The 27,154-nt window shown below is 25.7% G+C and overlaps 1 protein-coding gene across 1 annotated transcript in view; it reads right to left on the reverse strand.

The window, feature by feature from the left end:
• The window catches only part of LOC107166592 (uncharacterized), a 54,018-nt gene that overhangs the window by 10,733 nt on the left and 16,131 nt on the right, over positions 1-27,154 (reverse strand). Inside the window, exon 2 of the mRNA XM_089221440.1 lies at positions 7,294-7,499. Within this exon, the coding sequence (XP_089077566.1) occupies positions 7,294-7,499 (206 nt within the window). The remainder of the gene's footprint in view (positions 1-7,293; positions 7,500-27,154) is intronic.

Consider the following 27,154-nt stretch of genomic DNA (forward strand, 5'->3'; position numbering starts at 1 on the left):
TTTTTGCTGTTCAATTTATATTTTAGTATGAAACCAATTTTATAATTATAAATTAAAATATATACAATATTTTAAAATATTATTTAATTTGATTTAATTTTCAAATATAACTTTACAAATAATTTGTTATTTTTATATGAATACATATTTTGTTTTACCATTTCTATAAACTGTTTAGAGTGTGATTATTGATCAGGTAGTATTGTTTCGAAAAAAATAATAAAACGGTTTTTTTCTGTTAAGTTTATATTTTAGTTATACAGTTATTAAAGTTATCTACAATTAATATTATGAGTAAGTAAAACAATCTGCATAATCATTAATATGGTCACAGTAAAAATGTGTACGAAACGCAATTTATTAGATTTCTCAGGAAAAATTGATTCGCATTATTGTGAATATTTTAAAGAAATCATGCATGACTCAGAATAATTAGCCGTATAGGCAGCTAAATGCTTAGCATCAAAGGAAGTACCATTTGCCCATATACATATATATTATATATGGTTTTGGGTCAATCGACCGACAGGACAATTGACTGACAAGACAATCAACCGATAAGGTCAATCGACCGACAACCAAAATACCGACATTAATATTATAAGCACATATTAATTTAATTTCACTTATTTTAAAAAGATTTTTATAAATATTGTATAGTAATAGGTAATATTTAATAATACCTAATAAAAAAAAATCGTCTTTAAATAATATAATTTAATCGGGAATTTATGTCATATATTTATATTTTAAATTATATTGATGGGCTCAATATACCAGCTGATCTGAAAAAAACGGGCGTCACCGTTTTCGGCCAAAATGTACCATTCCGTTTTCGGCCAGTTTCACTTTTCGGCCAACACTTACCCTACCCCAAAAAAACACTATCTAATCAACCATTTCTCATTAAAAAATCAACAATATGTGTGTTAATTATTTTCATAATAATTATGTAATCTAAATTTAGTTTTATTTTCTATTGATTTTTTGTGAAGATAAGATACTTGTATTTTCTACTGTAAGCAACATTCAAAAACTCAGTCAATCAATGTTTTGGATAGTTGATGGTACTTTTGAAACAGTGCCTAGGTACTATTTTCAAACAATTATATACAATTCACGCCCAAGTTCGCTACGGTGACAATTCTAGGGTTTTGCCTCTAGTGTGTGTTCTTATGACAAGCAAAAGAGAGCAATGTAACAGTCAGATGTATTAGGTAATAACGAAAATACAACATTTTATTTACTAATGTGCTTCGTTTTTTAATAGCAATATTATATTTTAATAGTTTTTATTTTTTTTTAGGATATAATTGATTTTTCTGAATACAATAGTATTAACTTAGCTCCTGAATACATAATAAGTGACTATGAGATGGCTGCAACCAACGAGAGCAAACATGAGTTTCCGTTGTCCAAAAGTAAAGGTTGTTTATTTCATTTATGCCAAAGTGCGAGGCGAAAATTATAAGGTCTTGGGCTATCCATTGAGTATAGAAATAATGAAAATTTCAGCATCAAAGTTCGGCAAATGTTGTCTCTTGCATTTTTGCCCGAAGAGAAAATTCCTGATGCATTCAAAGAGATTAAAGAAATTATGCCTAACAATGCAAGCACTTTTGTACAGTGGTTTGAAGACAATTATGCATTAGGTAAAATCCGTCGTATAGTGCGCAACACCGAACATAGAAACCCTCCACTTTTTCCTCCAACATTGTGGTCAATTTAGGAAAACATTGGTGCCTATAATGCTGTATTTAATAATTTTCAATTATTTATAAAGTTTGTCTAATACTCTATATTATATCATAAATGTATCGACAATGGTGTTCCTAGGACTTCTAATCATGCGGAGGCATAGTTTAGGCGTTGGAATGAATTATCGGTAGTCTTAGATCCCCATCTGCTGTTATGACTTTTAAAATCTCCAGTAATAATAAAAGGAGAAGGTAATTGGTTTGAATATTTTCAATGTCATTTTGAGCGAAGTCGTGTTGATTGGGTATACTCGTATAAAAATTGCGTACGTTAATTTTTAAGTGTCTTATCTTTACTATTACTACTATGACTACGAGTTGCGTATTTAAAATGATAGTTTTACAGGGGTATTCAGTTTTAATGTATATTGTTACTCTTCCACTTGCTCTTTCCATCGACTCGGTATTTACCATGTCCATTGTAGTTAGATAGTTTTTCTGTGATATCATATTTAAAGTTAGTTTCTTGCAAACATATTATTTCGGGTTGGGTTTCTGATATAATAATTTTCAATTCGTCGAGTTTTTTGAAAAACCCATTCAAGGTTCCATTGGAGTATTGTGGAAATTTGTTAAACTAGTATTAGATATGTAGGTTTTTAAATACTATCAGGGGGCGGCAATCTTTGGAAGAGAAGATTGGATAGTTTTATAAGCTTGGACTTCATTCTGCTATCCGTTATTTTTGGCCAAATTGTTTCCGTTATATAAATCTACGACGGTAGGAATATCGAAGTTTACTTGTTTGCCTAGAGAGTGTATGTTAAGAGATTTGATTGTAAAATTTTTGATTATATACTAAAATTGCAAAACACAACTTATAAGATTCTATTTAACATTCTTCTGATCAGAAACAATTCATATATTAAAGAAATAATAGGAGAACATCAAGCTGGGTTCATGATAGGGAGATCAACATTCGATTAAATCCACATCATCAAACAATTAGCTGAAAAGAGGCACGAGTTCAATAAAGACATACACTTTATGTTCATAGATTACAAAGCAGCATACGATTCGATTAATAGCGAAAAACTATGGAATGTCATGAACAAAATGGGAATACCAGCGAAATTAGTCAGAATGATAAGAGCGTGTGCATATGAGTCCAAAAGTAAAGTAAGTTTTTGAGGAGAGGTATCAGATGAGTTCCTAGTGACGACCGGACTCAGACAGGGAGACGCTCTATCGCCAGCTTTGTTTAATATCACATTAGAATCAGTTATACGAAAGGTATTAACCCAAGCCAAAGGAATAAAAACGAACAACAATGAACAACTATCGAGAATAAATCACAATATTAGCTATTTAAAAGTTGATGATTACAAATTTGAAAGGGTACAGAGCTTCAAATACCTGGGCGCAGAGATCAATGAAAATGCTAATAGCCACGAAGAAGTTAAAAAGCGAATTACAGCAGCAAATAGATGCTACTATAGTCTAATGCTACTCTTCAAATCAAAATTACTATCAATAAAGTCTAAAACAACGTTATACAAAGTTATAGTCAAACCGGTTGCCCTGTATACATGTAGTACATGGGCCAAGACAAAATCGGACGAAGGAAAGTTAGAAGTTTTCGAAAGAAAGATATTAAGGAAAATCTTCGGTCCAAAGAGAAATAACGATGGAGAGTATGAGGTGAGAGGCAACAGGGAACTGGATGATTTATACAAGGAACCTACAATTGTTGGGTCCCTGAAGAGTACGAGGATAAGTTGGGCGGGACATGTATGGAGGTCAGAAGGAATGATTGGATCAATAACTAAATGGAAATCCGACACTAAGAGGCCTTGAGGACGCCCCAGACAAAGATGGGTGGATAGAGTGAAGGAAGACTTGAAACTCCTGAACGTAAGAAACGCAGAAGAATGTGCAAATGATAGATAAGAATGGAAACAATATGTTGTTGCGGCGATGGGCCTTAAAGGCCTGTAAAAGCCCAGAAAGAAGAAGAAGAAGAAGAAGAAGAAGAAGAAGAAGAATACTGAAATTGCAAAAGTGAGATTGAGTCATTGTTGGTGTTAAGGAAGAGACTTTCTGCTGATTTCAAAGTGTCAGCTATCTGGCTATTTTCTGCTTGTGGAAAAGAGTTTGAATGAGAGCTTATTTTAGGTTTTTTTGCTAGGATTATTGTTGATAGTAGGAGAGGGGGGGTTGAAGTGTCACTCGTGGTGGGAGACTTTGGTGATGAGGTCGTTTTCGATTAAGGTCTTTTGTTTTTGTCATTTCAGTTGGATTCTGAGGTGTTAACTGAGGATTCCCCGATGTTTTGAAAGGATTATCGCTATATAGGTTATCGCTATATCTGTCGGGATGGTGGTCTCTTCTAACCAGTCCATGAGTGTATTATCAGCCATTAGGTCTATCTGGGTAAGTTGAAGAGGTAGGATGGTTTCAGCTTTTTAGGTAATTTTTTCTGATGTATTTTCTAGAAGTACTGATGGGCAATAATCATGCGTCAGTTGTGAGTTTAGTCCATTTAGAAAATATTTTTTTCAGGTATTGGAGGTGTGTCCGGTTTTTGTGGCATGTATAGCAACAGCAAGTTATTGTGTAAAAATTGTGAAAAAATTCTAAAGTTGGATTGATTATGGTTTAAGATCAATGACCCGTGGAGTTTTTATATGTCTTCATGCTTGAAAGTACCTGTCTGTGAAAATTTAGAATGTGTTCGTATCCCTCGATGTTAATTCCGGCTTTGGGGTGATTAATTTGAGATGCGGGTATGATATCTAAGTTTTGGAGCGCTTGCGGGATTGTTGTGTTAGAACTACACAACTTAAGAAAAAACATTTTTTTTTTAATTTTTATTAAATATAACTAAATCATCAAAGAATATTGATACTGTTTGCGTCCAATATTTAGGAAGTTATGGGTATTTGAAAAATACGCGTGACAACATAATTTCGCCGCTGCCACGCGCCGCTTACACGCTTTTACGGGAATATTACGATACTCGCCGTTTAAACGCTTATAACTCGGCCAATACTCAATTTATCGATGTAGACCTTTATAATAATTTATAGATTTAAACCTAAATTTGTAATTTAATATTATTTTACAGTAGAATTATTAAACGGTTTATTTATAAACGAATGATAAACATTCTTAGAAATATTTTTGTATTTTTAGATTTGTTCGTGTCTATACTTACGTACGCGCGTGTCTATACCATACGTTCGTGTTCAATATATGAATAATGTTATGTTTGTTTATTATTGTGTCTATGTGTACAATAAAATATGCTCAAAATTATTTTTAGACGAGTGATAATAACTTATTTTAATATTTAGGTGTAGTTAGTAACATTATACTTTTATGTGTTTGTGTTCATATCAGTATTTTTAATTAAATCACTTAATTAACATATTATTGTCAAATACATGATTTCATGAAGATACATTTGTGAACTTTAATTTATTATAAAGGTCTACCTCATTAAATGAGTATTAGCCGAGTTATAAGCGTTTAAATAGCGAGACTCGCATTTACCCTCGTATTCGTGTACAGACTACAGAGTAATCGGCGGCGGCGAAATTATGACGTCACGCGTATTTTTCAAATGACTGCCGCAGGCTAAATAATAGTTGTTAACATATTTTAATGGTATCTCTGTTTTTATTTCACTTGATACTATATTTTAAGATAGACTTATTTTTTTGAGTGTTATGGTCCTTTAAATATGGACGGCCAAACATTAGAAATAACTAAATGTTTTGATGGATTTAACAGCCTGTGTAATTGTATTTCGTGTCCATTTATTACGATTACTGGAGTTTTAGCCAAAAGTGATTCAAGTATTTCTTTCTTATTCAAAAATATTCGTCGCGATTGCGCTTCACGCGGTTAATGAGATATTTAAGGTTGACTTATTACTTTTAAATGAAGGAGTTGTGGGAATTTTTGAACTGTTAATAGTCGTGGGTGTTTTTGTTCTCCTATAGAGTTAGTTATAGAGTACAGAGTGTTGGTTCTATTGGGGTTTGATGAGGTGGTCATTGTGCTAGGGAGGTTTTTTTTCATTTCGAAATTGAGAATGCCAGTGTATTATATCACTAATTGTTAATTTTATTATACCTGATATCGTTGCAAATCGACGTCGCTCTGTTGGCTATCGAAGCTATAAAAGCGCACTTACGATAGGATAACACACGCGTGTTGCTCAGACGCGTGCGGAACACGTACTGAGAAGAATATATTGTTAACCATTGTACCATTGTATTATTATTACTATCATAATATTAGGTAAGTACATAAAATTTTCGTTTATTTTTATATTTAGCTATGTTCATTTTTTAATTTATTCTAGTTTGCGTTAATTTGTTAGTGTATTACTTTAAAAAAATATATTTTTATTTTTTAAATTACCTTCTTAAAAAAAGAACATTGTAAAAACAAAGATATGTTGAAACAATAAAAATTTGAAAAATGAAAAAAACACTATCTAAGATTTATTTATATTTTAAAAGCAAATACTTTTCAAAAATTCAAAAGAATTATTTACCACATTTAGATTGTTTTGTGATAAACACTATATTACCGGTTTTATTGTAAGTGATTGAAATACAATTATCAAACAAACATTTATTTATTTTATATTTTTTCAAACGTTAATTGTTCAATAAAGATTTAAGTATTTTAGAATAAAAATATGACGTTTGTATTTATTTTAATTTTTCCGTAACAAATGTGACATTACAATTTTTAATTAAAAATAATTTTTTTACATATACTTATATATGTATAATTAAATAATTTTTTGTCAGTATTTAGTTTATTTTTATACTTGTGTTCTGTATATATATATAATATTAATAATGCTTTAGAATTTCTAGATATACCTTATTTGATTATTAGATATGAATACATTGGTTTATATTATTAATTTGGTAACTATTAGATTTTTAAATTAAATCGTATATCATTTTATTTAAAAGAGAAAGAATTTAAACGATTAACATTTAAGTAATTAAATGACTTTTTAATATTTATCTCTTAACTAATTATCAACTATACAAACAACTAGCTTCATTTTTGTTTATGAGTAGGAATTATGATCATTTCTCAATAATTATATAAAATATCTCTGTTTTATTTTTATTATACAATAATAAGAATAAAATTGTAAAACTAAATATCAATTTTTATTGTATTAACCTACTCAAATTTATGTTTTTTGAATTATATTTTTACTAATCCTTCAATGAATATAATTAATACTAATGGAAATTTGATAGGCATAATTTAATTTAATTAATATTAATTAGAAAAACAAATTTATACATTTTTCTTCTTTTTGAAATAAATTTAGTTAGTATATTTCATGAAGCTATAACGTCTGCTTTTTTTTTTCATTATTATAAGAATATAACATAAGTTATTTAAGCAGGTATAATTTAATATTATGTTTCTTTTCAATATTATTAACCCTTTATTAAATTTTTATGATGTAATAAATATTTATATTAATTTATAGTGTATACAGTACATGTTACCAATTGTTTAAGTGATTTTAAATGAAAAAAATACTAACATCCAATATAATACCAGGAAGATGAAACACTTGGATGGTTGGTCGATCCTCTGGAACAAACCTGTAGAATTCGTGATCATCTTTGTACCACTTAACGGAGTATAATTTACCATGACCAACGTCGAAATTGCATCCAAGTATTACTGACTGTTTTAAGTCCGCGTATCTTGGCACAAGTACATCGATTATTTTCAACGCTAATGTCACTATAACATAATAATAAAACAAAATATATGCATTCAATGTACTATACTGGTAAGTAATTTTGATAAAAATACAATTTTAAAATGAATGATTTTTTTAAAATTATATAGTTGTTTTACTTATAAACAATAATAGTTACTCAATACTGTACACATTATGGTGAAATTGTGATTTTTCGATATTTTTTTTAACAATATTCCGGCTTTCAATATTAATTAATAATTAATAATTATTAAATATTAATTAATAATTATACATCTAAAAGATACTCTTTTAAGGAAACACCATGAAAAAAAAAAATATCACGTAGGTAAATTATTTAATAATCTTCCAATTTTAATATTGGTAAGTATTTTAAATTGATTTCTATTTATCAGACACATGGTTCTAAACATTTTTCTGGACAGCTATTACATTGAACTGTTTGGGTGATATATAGTGATTGGGTTTAAGAAAGGATACCGAATAATAGTGGGTTTTGTAGAACCGAATGATATATTGAGAGGTCTATCCATATATAACATCCTTACCAGTATCCCTGATCTGTAAGGAAAGCTATTCTGAATATCAAATTATATTTGCTATAGAATAGAGATATGTCATTGTGCATAACTGTATACACATACACATCACACACACACAAAAATATATGCGCTTGCGTAATAAACATATTTGACTTTTGACCATTGCAATTAAATGATATTATATTTTTTAATGCATTAAATAGATCCTTTAATTTTAACCCTAAAGTACCCTGTATATAAGTGTATAACCTAAATTAGAAGTTCATTTTGATGATGAATTTATTTAGAATGGTATTACATTTAAATAAAAACAGTATGGAATCAACAACGGAGTATTCACAGGGACTGAAAAATGATCAACACGGATTTGTACTATGGTTTATTTTACCTTAAATAAAAAATATCAAAAAGTACCATCAATGGATGACCCTCAGAACTGAACTAAACAATTGTAATTTAATTTAACTTATTGTTTGTTACTTTATCTTTTCTATCTAATTCTTAAATCACTTATGCTTATTGTTAATCAATATTTTACAGATTGTACAATTTTCTAGCTTAAAAAAAAAATTACTTCTGTGATCTAATATTCTAATGAGATGTTTAAAATAAAATAATATGCAGTTGGTGACTAGTGATTACTGATTACCTGTTTGGCTAATATTGCAGTGAATTTCACATAATAAACTCTATTCAATCTGTTTTTGATGTATAGTACATAATTAGCATTGATTTCCAAACTTTTTTGTTTATATTAGAGTTGACTACTAGAAAAATCAAAGGCACCCCAAATAGTAGGAATATCAATAATAATAATTTAAAAAAAAAAAATAAGTCTTCCCAATCATTAAAATAAAGTTAATAATATTAAATTTGAATGTGTCCGCGAAGCCTTTAGGTCAATTTTGTGGAATTATAAGTTTCCTCGAAGCATAATTTAATTATCACAGAATAATACTATATACTATGAGATTTTTGTTCAATAAATAATGGTTTACAATAAATTATATAAAAATGTTTTATCATGTTTATACATGATACTATTATTATATTATTCATACCGTGTTGGTATTTAGAAAATTAGGGTGGGTAACACTTTTGTCTTGTAAAAAAAAAACTATATTTACTGTTTACGATTTCATCATGCATTCAAAGCAAAATTAAGAATATTTTTAAAAATTAGTAGATTAAGGCATTATGTTTAGTGACTGTTTTTCAATCATACATTTTTTATCGTTTACTTAGTTAATAAACGGCGAATTTTTTTAATTATATGCAAAAACTAAATTATCAAGAATAAAATTAGTTATATACTTATTATACCTATTTGTAACTGCAATATCGCATGATAACATAGGTAATAAACCAATACATTATAATTATAATAAACGAAAAAATTAGAGAATTGTATTTTATAAATAAAGCGTAGAAAAATAATTTATTGTTTAAGATCAGTTGTAACTTGTGGATTAGCCTGAGGGCAGCTCTAATAGTAAATACGCTCTGCGTGTGACTTTGATAAATGTCCTTTAGAATTAAGTCTGGAACAATAAGTAATAAGAAAGATAGAAAATATATAAATTTTTTTTTATTCACTCAAGACAACGCTGAAAAAAAAAATAGTTTGAAATATTGAGCCACTGTGTGTAGTGTATACACGTCAGTAGTCTAATATAAAATTTGTGTTTATATACCTGCAGTGACATGTATATACATATAATAATATAGATAATATAACCAAAAAATTAAAATGTTTTTTTTTTTATTAATGGTCGATAAACGAGTAATTGCATTGAAAAAATATTATAATTTTGTAAATATTGTAATCATTTATTAATTTAATAATATAGAATGTACAATGGAATTTCTAAAGTAAAATATAAGCATAGCGTTAAACATCAAGTATTGATTTGTACGTATGAAGAAAATGAACAAAAATGCATATTTATAAAATCAAGCACACTAATGAGTTAATTTACATATTAAAAAAATTATAAAACATACCATTGTTAAAATATAAATAAATAACCAATATTTTAATGGCTTTGATACCATACTCTACAACAGAAAAAAACCATCATATCATATTGAATTCCAAGAAAAGGAATTTTAAGCACTGGCTAAGACTTAACCATACCTAAAGTACACATAATATATTAAAGTGAGTAAAGACAAAAAGATTAAATCTCATCGACAAATTGTCTTAACCCTTACTGAAATAAATAAATCATTCGAATCTGCTTCGCTATTTATCTAACAAATTCAAGAAGTAACATGTAGTATAAATATAAAATTCTTCTATAAGCTAACTTATCGGCCTCTTTCTCTATTATGCTAATTTTTTCTAATACGTGGTATGGAGAAATTACATTTATGGATCAAATGCGGTCTTAACGAGTTTTCTACAATTGTCTACACTCCATAATCTGCTTTCTTAACATTAATTTTGTCGTTTTTTCACTGGTTGTAAATTTATGTAAGAGTTAGATGAATTTTTATTTATTTATTTTTTTATCATATAAAATAAAAACACTAAATAAAATATTTCTTAATATTAATCAACAAGTTTCAAAAGTCTTGGTTACTACCTACTTATCTAATATTATACCTAAGATTTTTCCATTAATTATGTATGAAACTATTAATTATACATAGTACATAATAATAAAATAGATATTCATTTGAATATGTTGATAATTAATTCGTAATATTTACGAAATAATATACTAATTATTATAATTTAGACTTCATATAAGTGTCAATTATTTTCATCCAGTTTTATTATTTAATTTGGAATTAGATTTTAACAGAAATGGTAAAAACCGAATAACTCGGAGTTAAATAGGTTAGGTATTATTATGATTATACATAAATCAACTTATATACAAAATACAAATCTTAGTTGAATATAATTTTTCGTACTATAGTTTTGAATTTAATATTACTGATGTAAGCTAATTTTAATTTTAATTATACAACTGGGGAAAAAAATAATCAACGTTCTCTACTCTCATTGATATTAATGAATCCGAAGAAGGATTCCACTGATTTTAGGAAATTGAAAATCAGTATTATCTAATCCATTTGACGGTTCAGTAGTCATGTTCCCATGGTTACGTATCAAGTTTTTGATGTGCTTAATACATATTTTACTTGTATAATATGCTGAAGTAAAATTATAATTACTGGTATAAAATTAAAATAGATAAACTAATAATTAAGATTTATGACATAATTTGTGGATTTGTAAATACGTATTTTTTCATAAGGTATAATACAATTAAACCAAAACTTTATTTTTACTAACTAGAAAAAAAATATTATTGCCTAGTGTTTTTAAATGATGGTTTTTTTATGATAAAATAAATAAATAGTGACTTATAATTTGTCTTCTAGTATAATAATTACATAAAATTATTTTCATAATTGAGCTTTACCAAATAATGCTATTTATATTTAGATCTATAAATATATATTTTTTATTAGCATTTATTGAATAATTAATGTTTTGTACGGTTGTCTTGGAGTATTTAACAATAGGTTAGGTATATTATATTATTATATTTATAAGCTTAGCTTGAAAATGCATCAACATAATAATATGATATTTTAGATTCTGAACGAAGTGATGAATGTATTGATTTTACAATGATGTGTGTTTCTTTTTTTGTGTCTGTGTACAGCATAACTAGTCGAAATAATGCTTCAATTTCAAACTTTGGGGGTGGTTTCTGATGTAAAAGTGAATATCCTTGGTGCATTATAGAGGTCAAAAGTAAACATTTTCCAACAGTTTTCAAAAAAATCGAGAAAAACAAAAAAAAAATGACAGAAAAACGGGAATTTTTATGCAAAACCAGTTTTCGACCAAATCGATATATTTATATGGTTGTAATTCAAAAACTAATTACTGTAAATACTTGAAATTTTCACCAAATGTTAATGTTAGTGATATCTATATACAGTTTAATTTTCAAAAATTTTCGACTTTTTTTGAGAATTTTTTTTTGAAGTGTCGGTAAAAAAATGTTTGACAACCAAAAAAACATGAAAATTTAATACAAGGTTCCTTATGAGTTGTTCTAATTGTAGCTAAAAAAAATTAAAATTCGTTAGTTACAATTTTTTTTATAAGCTTTTATAGTTCAAATTTTTACGAAATCTGTCGAAAACGCTTATATTTGCAAGTAATTTTGAAGTTGAAAAATCTTAAAATTTTTTATGTTAATAACTAAGAATTAAAAATACAACACTAAATTTTCCATAAGTTTTCCTTCAAATAGCTATATAGATAAAACTCGAAGGTTCATTATAGGAAAAATGTTTTGAGTGTTTGAGTTTTAAATTTTTATGAAATCGCGTAATGATAATGATTTATCCTCAAACGAATTTAAATATTTGTTATTATTCAAAAAGGAATTAGTCGTAGATTCATTAAAATTTTACCAGTTATTTAGATTGGCATTTTCTTTACATGATTTAATTTTCAAAATATTTTGACTTTTTTGAGATATTTATAGACAACTGAAATTTTCAATTTTACTAAAATTTTTTTTTGAAGTGTCGATAAATTTTTTCTGGCCCAATAAAAATACTTGAAATTTGAATACAAAGTTTCTCATAAGTTATTCTTATAGTGATTAAAAAATTATAAGAATATATAGGCACAATTTTCTTTTATTAGCATTTGAAGTTCAAATATTGACGAAAATTCGTCAAAACCATGAATATATTTTTTTTTGTGTCTGTCATCTCGTTTTGGGGCAGTAAAAGTGCTCCGATTTTCGACTTCAGTACCTTATTGGATCAGAATGTGAATCTTGTTGGTACTTTGGGGGATCAAAAGAAAAACATACTCAACATTTTTTTAAATAATCGGGATAAACAAAATAAAATTAAGGGAAAACGGGAAATTTTACGCACAATTAGTTTTCGACAAAATCGAAAACTCTTTAAAAATCTTTTTATAAGCATTCAAATTTTGAATTTTGACATAATACGTAATAATCACAAAAATTCACAAATTGTTTTAAGCTAAAAATTCATAAATAATTTTTTTTTTAAATCTAAGATTTGAAAATTTAATACAAGATTCCTTAAAAATTTGTCAATCTTTATCACAAAAAAAATGTCCACCGGAAATTCAAATTAAATTTTTATTAGCATTTGAATTTCAAATATTGACAAAAATTCGTCAAAACCATGAATATTTGCAAATTATTTTGTAGTTAAAAACTCATAATATTGTTTGTATTTATGTCTAAGGTTATAAAATTTAACATTAAGTTTTCCATAAGTTTCGCTTCAAATACCTATAGAGAAAATTTGAAGCGTCATTATAGGAAAAATGTTTTGAGCGTTTGAGTTTTAAATTTTTATGAAATCGCGTAATGATAACGATTTATCCTCAAACCAGGTATATGTATATCTATGATAATATAAAGTATTATGAATTATGATAACTACATGCAATGTTTTTGGAAAAATTGATTAACCATGCCTTATTCAAAATGCGTCCTAATCGAAAAATAATTCATTTGTTTCAAAATAGAATATATATAACAATATTTAAATATAATACCTCACCCTACGCATGACTATTCCTTAATTCGTAGTTCATTGGGAATACCAATGCTGTCAACTCGTCGACAAGATGCTGATGAGCACTTTATAACCTCGCTCCTAGGTGGCACCTTAGATGCACCCGATCTCCTCTCTAAAATATGTCTTCGTATCCCTTCCTTCTTCTCCAGAAATCACGCACTCTTCCAAATTCCAACTCACAATACATTATATGGACATAATCACCCCTTGCACAGAATGCTTCGTACTCTGAACAATCTTAATTTTGATTTTAATAAGTAATTAAATAATATAATTGTTATAAATATGTTGTATTATAGTTTTATATTACTAAATTAAGGTATTACCATTTAGTTTATATTATGTTGTGTTTTTTTTTTCCATATGTTCTAATTTTGTGTGTATTTGTATTATTATATTTTTGTTATATCTATTAATTTAAACTTAATCTGTTAATTAAAAATTGCCGTTTGGCGTTTATATATTATAAATAAATAAATAATATATCCTAGACTGACAAATCATCTCCGTTCAGAATCGTTTTTCGTATACAATGATACCTATCATTGCATTCAAATTAAATCACATCCATTACAGTAACCTACTGTACAGCAGAGCGACATCCACGACTTACCCGCTTTTTTAAATAATTAATGATTCTATTTTCTCATTAAATAATAAAATATATACAGCATATTATAACTTAAAATTATAACGTCGAACATAAGTTTTAGAAACAAAAACAATGATAGAAATTTAAATAATATAATAACTTTGAACGTATCTAAACAACGTATAATTGTGTTAAATACAATATTATTATGTTGAAAAATATCGTTGTACATCGTTGGGTAGGTCTATAAGGTATAGTATATTAAGAATAAAACTGACCTGATGAGCAGGTTATAAGTTCATCAGATTTATTTTGAACATAATATAGGTAGGTACACTCATTTTTATTTAGCCATCAAAATATTATTTAAAACATTTGTTAAGTTTAAAATAGCTTATAAAATATTTTATTATATTTACATTGATCCTTTTAAAAGTCTTATATTTTAAATTGAAGAGAATAGATTCTCTTACTAAGACAGAAGTTACCATAATAATTTAAGTAACCTTTATTTATAGATTTATTTAACCTGGCTTAAACAGAATTTAAGCTACAATGCTTAATTAGAATTTAGAAGTATTTTTTAATGCAGAGTTAAATATATTTGCAATATGACTACAAATAAAATTAGACTCATCGTAGATCATTTAAATTTTTAAATAGAATTTAATCATGTCAGAGTGATTCAATTAATTTCACAACTTTGTAAATATTTTATTTAAAGTATAAAATGTTTCTTTGATGTATATTTCAAATGATACGAAGAGTTCATCAACTGCTGTTAAATTATTAATTTATCCGTTTTAAATAGTAGAGCCGTATGGTATGTTTAATTGATTTTTTTATTAATTAACTTTACAAACTATTAATTATTGTTACTTATTTACGCTTGTAAAATAAAATATTATACTTTGTGCATATATATAATATACTATAATATTCACATTTTCTTAGTTTACCAAAATACAAAATTTTTATAAACTATATTGCACTTTTTCTGAATCCATTGTCGCTTTTTTTAGGATTACTGCAATATATATTTTTGAAAATATATTGTTTTTTGTACATAATTTTTACAGTTCTGCTGTCAATATGAATTGGAGCAAAATATGTATAAACTGATAAAACGTGTTATAATAAATCAATTATATAATTTATATTTTATTCTTTACATTATACTTATTCATAAGCTTACAAAATAACTCTCATTAATTTAGGGGGATTAAAAATACAACTGAATAGGCACCCTGCTAGTTTTTCAAGAACTATATAGATTTGTTTGAAGCTATTATATAAGTATGAGTACACATATCATACGTATTATTTTGTGTTTTGATTATTTAATGATGTTTTTAATTATAATTGGAATATTTTTTAAAGATATTTATTGGAGTTATTCCTAACCGAGATATTTTTTCTGTAATATTTTTACATGTCATCGTTTTAATTATATTTAAAACTTATCAAGAGTCTACTATAGAAGTGGCCAACATCAAGCATTTTATATTGTTCGCACTTAAAAAATAATCTGTCCTTGTGTGTCTTGATTTAACCAATGTGCCAAGACTGTTCGATTTTTAATATAATATCTATAGTCCATACATAATACATATATATCACTGAAATGTTTGAATATATCATAATATACGGTTTTATAATACTATATTTTAAATCTTTTTTATAAATAAAATTTTTAATTTGATCCATTCACTGTGATTTTTAATTCGTTGAATTTATTACGTATTATGTATTGCAGAAAGTAAGAATAACCAGAGAATAATATTAAATAACATTAAAAGGGTTTCCAAACTAATAAAATACAAACGATCGTGTAACTAATAGTATTTAGCTAAATTAATTAGTTCTATAGTTTTAGACCTGTGTTTTATATTTAGTAAAAACCAGTCAAATAATTAATGTGTAAATATGTAGGTATGTAGTTTAAATTTAAGAAAGTTTAAGGCAAGGTAAATCTGCTGGCATTATTTAATTTGTTATGGACAATGTCGTGTAGGATCAGCTAGTATATAATATAATATATCATAAATATATTAAATACATATATTTTAAATAAATATATTGAGAAATATGTAATATTTGCAAAGTTTTGAACTGGTATCAAGAATTGCGACAACATCTGAATTTCAAATTTATCCTTTCAGATGTTTATTGTAAACAAAAAGGGTTGGACGACAACTTTTGATCATAAACTGTATGTGTATAAAAGTTTTTACCAACAAACGGTATGTATCTAATATTTGCATATAAAATTTAGTTTATCCAAATGAAAAAAGTCAATATTTCAGTTTAAAAATTAAAAACAAAAAAAAAACCGTAAAACTTATTAATATTATGAAGTATACTAAGGCATGGGCCTATATACGCATGAGCTAAACTAATTATCAATTTTATTTTTAGTATTTTTTTGAATAAAATAATTCATTTTAAAGTAAATTTATTAATTCAATTATTATAAGTATCTATAAAAAATATTGATTACGTGTAAATCGTGTTCAGGCTAGGTACACACTACACAGAATATATCGCTCTCTGTTTTTTTTTTTTTTTTTTGGTATTGATTGGTAGTCTATGGTATTTAACTAGGTAACGTAACATTACACAAAAAAAAATAAAAATGATATCTTTTAATTATCTTACAAATCTACATTTCAAACGATTTAATTCCAAATAATTAATTAATTTCCAACACTAACAACTAAATACAATATTATGACTTCTCTTTCTATATTCTTGATGATTGATTGAAATGTAACTGAAATTTTGGCTTATTAAACCTATATATCAATAATTAATTGAAGAATAACCAATTTGTTTTTCTCCACGCCACTCATACCTCTTATAATTATTTATCATCATAATATTACTCGTTCTACCAAACTATTGTACAGACTATACAGATTCATTTGATTTTAACAATAAATAATTAGCAACAATATTCAACAACTTTTTTTTAGATTTAATAAATAAAAATTAATTTAAGCAAAAACTTAATTTAAACAGGCATAATACAATGATAAATTGATGAAAACTACAAAAAGAATTAATATATTACATGTCAAATTGCTTATTCAAATATGGATAGTATACAATTTTTTTTTTTTTAACAGATAGTGTTAAATTATTCTTACATTTCAATTTTTTCTAAAAAAAATTAGTGAGATATTTTATTATTTACACTATTATATTTATTTTTCAAGTTAATATTTGGTTTATTAAATGCTATAAAATTTTCAATTTTGTATTCAATCAACATTTTTGAACAACGGAGTAATGTATAAACAAGTTAGGTATACATTCTGAGTACATTTTCATACATGATTATAATTTATAAATAGCGAGCGGACGTTTATGCATTTTTTATATTTTTATGAATAAACTAATACGGAGTAAGATCCAAGTTGTATCATAGTCTATACTCAGAATACTCTATATAATTTAAATTATCAATTTAGTTTTGTTTATTTTCTCATTCTTGCTTGTTTATATTAATCATGCTTTTGATATACATAGAGAAGTTTTGTTTTAATTTTGGATTCTCCAACAACAACAATAATTGTATAAAATATAAGAAATATTTTACATTTATTTCATATTATATTTTGTTCCTATCGTAACAATTATTATTACCAAAACAGGAAAAACGTCCTCAATTTGATAGTTGACAGTTTGACACCACTTATTAAAATTAATTGAATTGATAGGTATGAAATGATTGGATGTTTCAGTATTATAAACTGCGTTTTGAAATTTAATTCAAAATGTCGAAAACGTCAAATTTAAAGTGGTAAATATGTAATTATTTTCAGGATTTAATTTTTTACTATGTACTCCATAAGTACCTAATAGTTGTATGTATGATGAATTATTTCAATAAATGCATTGTATTTTAGTACTCAAACAACTGTTAATTCATATAAACCTATTACAATAATTCATACGAATCGTTTGTATTCGAAACAAATTAAAACATTTGTTTTAAATATTACAAAATATTACCTTTTCATGAAGATTTTTTGTGTTCTACATTTTTATATGCAAACAATTATACAAAACATTATCTGTTCCAGATGAACGGATATTAAGGAAACGTTAAAATAATATTTCATTCAGGTAATAGTCGAATGTTTCAAGTTTTTATATGATTAATATATTTTTTTTAAACCACAAAGTAACAAAAATAAATAGTTATTGATTTGGACTATCTATACCAATGTCGTAAAAATTGAATTTCAATCTCTCTTATATAATTTAAGTGGCTTTACTCTGAACTATTTTGTTTTAATTTACAGTAATTAAAATCTATGAGGAATATTTTATTTAATTTTTAAATCTATGTTTTTAAATTAAAGATTTTGTTAATTTTTACCCACATCAAAATAAGCAAATATTATTGATTAGAATGAATTTCGTTAAATTTTAACGTTAAACATGCGTAAGTAGGTATAAAAAAATAGAAATGTGATTTCATTATTTTTGTATTAAAAGTATTTTAATTTTTGACTCCTTCATCGCATTGCCAAAGATGAAATTTGTCATCATAAACCATTTTTAAAATAATAAATTGAAGTATTTAAAACTCCAAGAGGTATAATTTTGATGTACATAAAGAAATGAATAATTTTTAGAATCTATACATTCATTGCTCAGCTGGAATCAAAAATTTGAAAACTCAGATAACTATAAATAGCATATGCTGAAATCCTCAAAAAATCAATTACAATCACTGCTTTCAAATTTAAAATGTTTAATACAATGCTGGCTTACATTGAAGTTAGAGAAACGAAAATAGTACCTAGTGTATGTATTTTATATTATATATGTATCTTATTATAGTACTATATATTATTTGAGGTATTTAATTGTAAAAAATATATAAACGTGACGTAGATCTCTTTTCATTTTGAGTATAATAAATTATATGATAAATGATGGAGTATCATTACTCCGGTGTAAAAACATATCGACGAATGTTGTGTGGACCAACATATAATTTATATTAATTGTTTTTTTCTTATAAAGTATCGTATATTTTATTTCTCGTTATATTATTACTTACACTGAGACTTTAAGTATCAATCGGATTATTATTATTATTTAATTTAAACTCTAATATTTATAAAAAATCGTTACCCAATGTTTTTTCTTTTAAGTGTTTAAAGTTTGAAATATATCCTACACACACTATACTGAACCGAGCACCGTTCAGAATCATTTTCCAAATGCGATGATTTATCTTTGCTTTCAAATTTAAAGACAACCACCCCATCGGCCGACCCATCCATATATTTCACCTTTTTTGCATCTAAAATACTTGGGAACTTTAGTAAGTTGTGCGTTTTTGGTGAATACAATATATTGTGTACCTACAATAGATATAACCAAACATTACTTTACAGGTTCACCGTACATTTCATATACTTATTTAAAATCTATAGTTATTTAGTTCAACATAATAAATCATTATTAATTTTATAATATACTAATATATAATTTAAACCATAAATTATATTTTGTTTAAAAAAATAATTTATTTTGATCATACTATACACTACTATAGTATAATAACACCCACATTATATGATGTATAAATAAATAAAATCAAGTAGTAAAACTCCTCTCTTCTTGCCTTTTTTTTTAAATTGAGTACTTTGTTTACGACTTTTTCGATTCTCAAACAGTAAACACTTATACACAACTATACCATTAAATACACCGCTGAATAAAAATTATTAATTTATCTTGACGCCAAATTCATTCTGTCTGCTGTCTTAAAATATTTAACATTAGTCATTTCATAATAATTTATAATTCGTAACAAAAAAAAAAACCATTTATGATTCTGAATATATCCAGACTATATTAGTATTGCTGAAGTAAGAAATTCCGACAAGACGGCAACGTCTTCGAAATCAAAATAAAAAAAGAATATATTATATTATATTTTAGGTTTTTTCAATTTAATGTAAAAAATATTAAATTTTGTATACGCACTTAAAATGTTTAGAAAATACGAAAAAAAAAATGTTGTACAGAACAGTAAATATTTATTTTTATTTTTTTATTTTCACAATTAAGTTTTTAAAAAAATATGAGTATATGGTACAAATTTTTAGATCATATGATTAAATTATTTAAATTTAGTATGTTTTAGATTTAAATATTAATACCTACATGATATTATTATATATTTATATACAACAATCACGATTCATTTTTATAAAATTTATAAATTCAAAATAAAATGTCGAACGAAGAGTATTCAACAAAAAAAGATTTGTTATTTACTTATTAATTATTATTGATATTAAATGAAATAATCGGTAAAAACCCGTAATTCTTAATATTATTATCTTATGATTACAACAAAATACCAAGAATACATTTTTCTTTAAATATTTAGTTTATAAAATCTGTGTTTTCAAAAATATAAAACAAAGTTTAATCAAAATTAACTTTAATTATATATAAATCTAATATCTAATACTGATATATAAAGAATAAAAATTCTTGGTTTGTTTGGGCTGATCTCTGGAATTATTTAACTGATTTAAAAATTGTCTCATCTATAAAAATCTAAAAATGCGAGAAAGATAAAGTGATTATGATTGAATATGATTTTAGACCTGTATTTAATGTGACTTTGTTAAAAACCTCTTTAATGGAGATTAAGATTGGGACAATCCACGAGAAGTTTTAAGTATCACTTCACCGGTATTTCAATGACGAATTGGACACAAATTTTGAGTGATTATTTTTAACGGGCACAGGAAGTTTATGGGATCCGCTTTTTTATTATATTTTTTTAAATTATATATTAATATACTTTATTACTTTTACTATAGTATTCAGCAAATGCATATATTTTGAAGATTATAGTAATATATTGTAAGGTTAGATAAAATTTTATGAAATATATATAAAATTGTGAGGAACACAATGTTTTGTATCACTATCACGCCATTTAAATGAGTGCTCAATATCTAAGAAAGATTATTCAAAATCAATAATCAATACAATTAAGTATCATCCATGTAGCTAATTTTCAATCAATAGAAAATTGTTGAGCTACTATACCTTAAGTTCCTTATAATTAACATAGCACCTATAGTATTGTTTTATTAAATTACCAAAAAAACTCACCTCATAAAATCAATTATTTCTTTTACCCCACTAATAGTAGGTACCTACGGGATACCTATAACTAATTTATTTATATCAATTTCAAAATATTAATTATGATATAATTCAGTACATTATTATTATAAATTATAAAATTAATACTATTTTACAATCAATTAAAAGAATATTTTTTTTTGCACATTTTTAACTAATGTAAAATAACTAAATTATAAAATATAATTTCAACGCTTGAATTCATTAATTACGCCGGGATATTAAGGTGTCACCATGTAATTGATTTTAAATTTAAATAGTAAAATAATCTTAATTCAATATTTGTGTATGTATTTTCGATTTCCATTAACATGTTGGTACAAATTTATAAATATATACAGAATATATTATGACAAGTACGGTTGCTTCAGGCTCTTAAGTAAATTGGAAGTGCATAAACCGTATGAAAAATAATGTAATATGCTTCCTTCATCCCATAAGGTTTTTTTTAAGAGTCTACGGTCCCTTTTTAGTATCACAATATTTTAGTATTTGTGTAATGTTGTATTTTGAATCAAAAATCTATAACGGTGTTATATCGTAATCGCAGACAATTATTATTGTAAATATTTTTTTTTTAATATTCTGAACTCTTTTCGTTCAACAATAGTGTATTTATGAACACGTTTTTCAAATGAATGAGTGCTTCTAAAGTTACTATCCTCTCTAATGATTACAATAACCTGAATTATCGAGTTCAAATATTATTTAAAACATGTGGTTTTCAAAAATACAAAGTAATCATAAAAAAACAAACTCGTGAAAATCACAGAAAACTGTATTAACATTTCTTAAGTATCTAAAGTGTGTTCTATTTATTTTGCTTACAGAGAACTTTTAGTATTGCGATATCAGTATTTTTATTTTTCTTTTTCCTTCAAGCATTGAACTGAATACAAATACATATATTAAATTCATTACCTATAAATTATTGTATGGAAAATATGCTCCAAAAATAATATTATAAATTATAATAAGCTGTGTTTTTTTTTTTGCCAATACCGTTAGTTTTGAGTCTGATTGTGTAATTATGTACATTATATTTTATTTTGATAAAATTATGGAAATATTTTAAATTACGCAATTAAGTAAATATTATATTAATTATATAGAGTAACAATATAGTAGTCCCATACACATATGGAATACCAATTAATTTATAATAATTTACAAATATATTAATACGTCACAAACAAATTTTTTTAACAATGCATCTCATTTATATATTATTATATTAAAATACATTATTATAACCAGTGATGCCAAACTTTTTTTGTTCAGCGTGTCACTTTGGTGAGCAACCATCTTCGATTGGACTACCAAATATATATATATATGTAATTTTATTATTATCATTACTATTATAAAATAAATAAATATAATTTTACTTTTTATAGAATATTTTGTTTTGTTTAAAAATTTGTAACGGGCCACACAAAATACTTTCGCTGGCCAAATGTGGCCCGTAGGCCACGAGTTGGGTACCACTGATTATAACATTAAATTTTGATTTTCAACTTTATACAACATTTTTTCGACCTATTTATGGTAATATATTTTCAATTGTGTTATATCTAATATTATAATAATTAATAGACAGTCGAGTCGCGATGACTCGAACCTCGATAACTCGAAAAACTTGACAACTCGATTTTTTTTATTCCCCTAGAAAATTATTCTCCTATTAATTAGTTAGATATCTCGAATAATACATATCTCGAAGCGAAATTTTATCCCCCTTCAGCTTCGAGTTATCGCGACTCGACTGTATTAAAATAAAAATAATTTTAACCTCATTTGAGAAACGTTAAGGTTTTAAAGAACCACTAAGATAAATTAAAAATATTTGTGTTTTTAGAAGTTTTTAAATCAATCAGTTATAAATTAAAAATTAAATTTATGTTATTAGTACAAATAATTTCCATTCATAATGAAATGTATATTCTATCTATATTATATTCATTTGTATATAAATATATCAAAAATGTTTTTTTGTTTACAATTTAAATTTATAGTAAACGAAGAACCATTAAGTTTCCAATCATCATTAAAATGCGATTATAGATTTATTTTAATTTCATTAATATTGAAATTATTATTACCTTAGGTAGGTACCTTTTTTTTCTGATATCGAAAACCGAGGGAGTAACTCCTGTTGGCATTGCTTCTCCTTAGTCCTTAGGTGCCTATTTTTTAAAGTTTATAATAATACACAATCATAAATTATGACGTTTATTCATCTTTTTCATACTTATAATGGTGAATTTATTTTAATTTCTATAATATAATGAAATTATTAATTTCACATTTAATTCGGTTATTTTCGACGCATATCAAAAAACAATTGTGATAAATTGTATTTCTGTAAATTGAAATGTTACAATACTACCTTGTTGCCAAATTTCAAATATTATTGATTGACACGACACTCTGTTTATGCTGAACAATAAACAGATGATTTTTATATTTTATGCGTTCTATAATTAATAATAAAAGTATTTAGCATGACTGTGACAGTTAAAGCGGGGCTACAACCAAAAAGTTTATGCGCGAGAAAAGCTTGCACTAGAATGAAAAACGTTTATTATTTCATTATTTAATTGTTACGGTGGTGTTGTGCGTGACACGATATTACGATAAATACATTTTGGGTTTTACCTATAATAACAATTATAACAAACATAATATATTTCTGTATTAAATGCGTACGCTTTATACTTATATACGGTTTATCGCTTAAATTATATTTAAATAAATTCAATTTATGCTTATTGTGTTAATTATTTAGTGGTGTGGCGTGATATCACATAATATCGACTATAGGTATGATCAGTGCACAGACATTTGATACGTTTCATAAACTATATACGTTTAATTATTTTTGGCCACACATAATAACATGTCGAAACAAACTATGATTTATGGTGGTCTGATATATTATGATATAATGGTAAAAACATAAATGGCTCCATAGAGTTATTAATTATAATATATACTGCATTATACTACTAACCTACATAGGTACGGCTTACATCATAATATTATAGTATAAATTATAATATATGGTGATTAGTTGTATGTATATATTGCATCATACTATTAAACCATACACCCATATATATTTAAGGATAGGATACCTGTTTTTGATTATCCATTGATATGATAAACCGAAGCAGTTTATCACCTGATAAATAATAAGGTACTATATTGTAATGGCATATGATTTTGTCGTAATTACAAATGTGGTATGTAGTCACCTATATATAATATATATATAATATGTATATATCGCAGAATAGCCTTGACCCAAAGTTACCGTGGCTTGGGAGTGTGGACCCCATATATATGTAATGACAAGAAAATGTACAGTCTCTGATGATGTGTAAGTGACATGATTTATGTATGGGAAACTATGATGGGAGAGGTGGAATTTTAAGTATTATAGCTAAGCGAAAAAGCTATGTATTGTGTTTAAAATGTAGTTAACCAAGATTAAGAGAATGAAAAAGGAGGGATGGGGGTTAATTGACTTAGATTTGTAATATATTTTTTACAAGGAAAAGACAATATATTTAATACAGAAAACCGGCACACAACAAATAGCAATAAGAAAATAAAAATAAAAAATCTACTTTTATTGTTTTTTTTTTTCAAAATGAGAAGCAAAAAGTGCGTTTTCGCTTTAATAATCCAAAAATTCATACATATATACGGAAGCTATGGCTATTTTGAATATTATACATTTATACAAGCCATACGTCTTACAATACATCGATTTCTGGTATTAAAATATTGTAAGTAGTCATTTAAATAAAATTCAATACACACTTATTTAAGTATATTATATACAATTAGAAATGTTTTATTTGCTATAATTTGGAATTAGGCTTTTCGTTGTTAAAAGTACATTTACAGTAATTTTGCTTCTGATAATCCTTTTTTTTTAATTTGTAAAGAAAATAGACAATAAAATATATTGAATCTACGGCTATTGAGAAACTTAGAAATTGTAATACCATAACATTAAAAAAAATGTTTCCCCTAGTTGCCAAAGATGACTGTCCTAGAACACATATTTTGTTTTATTTTTATGACATTTTAAAATATTTATAAAATTATCATAAATTATAATTCTTAATATTTAGGTACATACGTAAAAGGAATTAATTTTTAACCAAATCCTGGGACCATCGCCCTTCGTCCCTTCGAAACCATCATTGATAAAAGCTAATAAAAAGGTTAATTTGATCTTTTAGGCCACAGGTAATATTTTTCCCAATAAAATTATGAATAATAAATATTTAATGACCAAATTTACATGAAAAAGTTGCAGGAAAAAACTTTCATTATAAAATATACAATTATAAAAAAGAATAAATAAACGAATTGCTACGTGAATTCGACGTTGCTTATTACTATTAAGAATCAAATAGTTTGATAATTGCGAGCACCTATTGAGCATAAAATTATTATTTTTTAAAAACATAAATAAATTTTACATTTTTGAATCTAACTCAGCCTATTCTAACAAGTCCTAACTATGATTTTTCATAAATCATTTAATGAATCGACAAAATTAAAGGTTTTTGGAAGATAATCTGAATCATACCCTTCGGAATTATGTTAAATTATTTTTAAATATATAAACGTTTTAGAAACAGTTTAAATGTATTATGCACGATATATCTATAGTTTATATTTAAAATATTCGTGGGTCAGCTTATACACATCAAATTTAATGTCTTAGTTATGTGTATGATAACATTATGTTTTAGCATCCCTATATAGTTGCAATAATGATAAAAATCCAATGAATTTCCAATAACGTTTATTCGAACTGATAAACGAAACGATAATAATATTATGCGTCCAACATAAAATATGAAAATTGTTAGGTCGTTATAAGGAACTAGGACTTTATATTATAAGGTCCGACGTAACCATTTCATAAAGCCAATATTTGTTTAAACAGGAATAAAAGATTTTAATTTTTATCCTACACAGCCCTCAAAACTTTTTAAATTTTTTAACGCAGCCCTAGAGTCCACAAAGGTTATTACTATCCGCTGCAGATGAATTGTCCATTTCAATTTTATTTATCCACGGGAAAAGCTCGATAATACAGCAAGTATAATATGTAGATTCTATTGGTATTGTTACTTTTTTCTTTAGATTATGAGCGAAGCAATGAATGTATTGATTTTAAAATGTTGTGTGTGTTATTTTTTTTTATCTAAAGATACTTTTTGTGGTAGGAATCATTATTCCTACCATATAATTTCCACTCGAAAAGTGATTTTGTATACAATGATTTATCATTGAATTCAAATTTAACTTATCATCTATAACAGTGTCTTACTTAGTGACGAATATACTCAACACTTATTCTATAGCGATTACCTACTTGTTTATAGTTTTTATAACTATTGACAATTATATGGTCTGATAACTATAGAAAGGAAACAAGTTTTTATTTCCATTTATGTTATTAGATATAGTATACTAGTACATTAAATAGTATACATCATATTAACAATATGTTTTAATTTTGTTTTGATACTTATAAAATTTATTATCTTAGTGAACCAGTGTTATACCCGTAAGTATTAAGTTTTACAACGTCGTTGTAACATTATTATATACATTATGGTGTTATATAAACTAAAAAAAATATTTATATTGACATATTTTATTCGTCTCAACGCCTCCTTATAAACAGTATTTTTGGTACTGACTTTTGGGG

The sequence above is a fragment of the Diuraphis noxia genome, unplaced genomic scaffold (assembly GCF_037042655.1).
Source record: "Diuraphis noxia isolate RWA-SAM2 unplaced genomic scaffold, SU_Dnox_SAM2 contig0002, whole genome shotgun sequence".
NCBI classification, from domain to species: Eukaryota; Metazoa; Arthropoda; class Insecta; order Hemiptera; family Aphididae; genus Diuraphis; species Diuraphis noxia.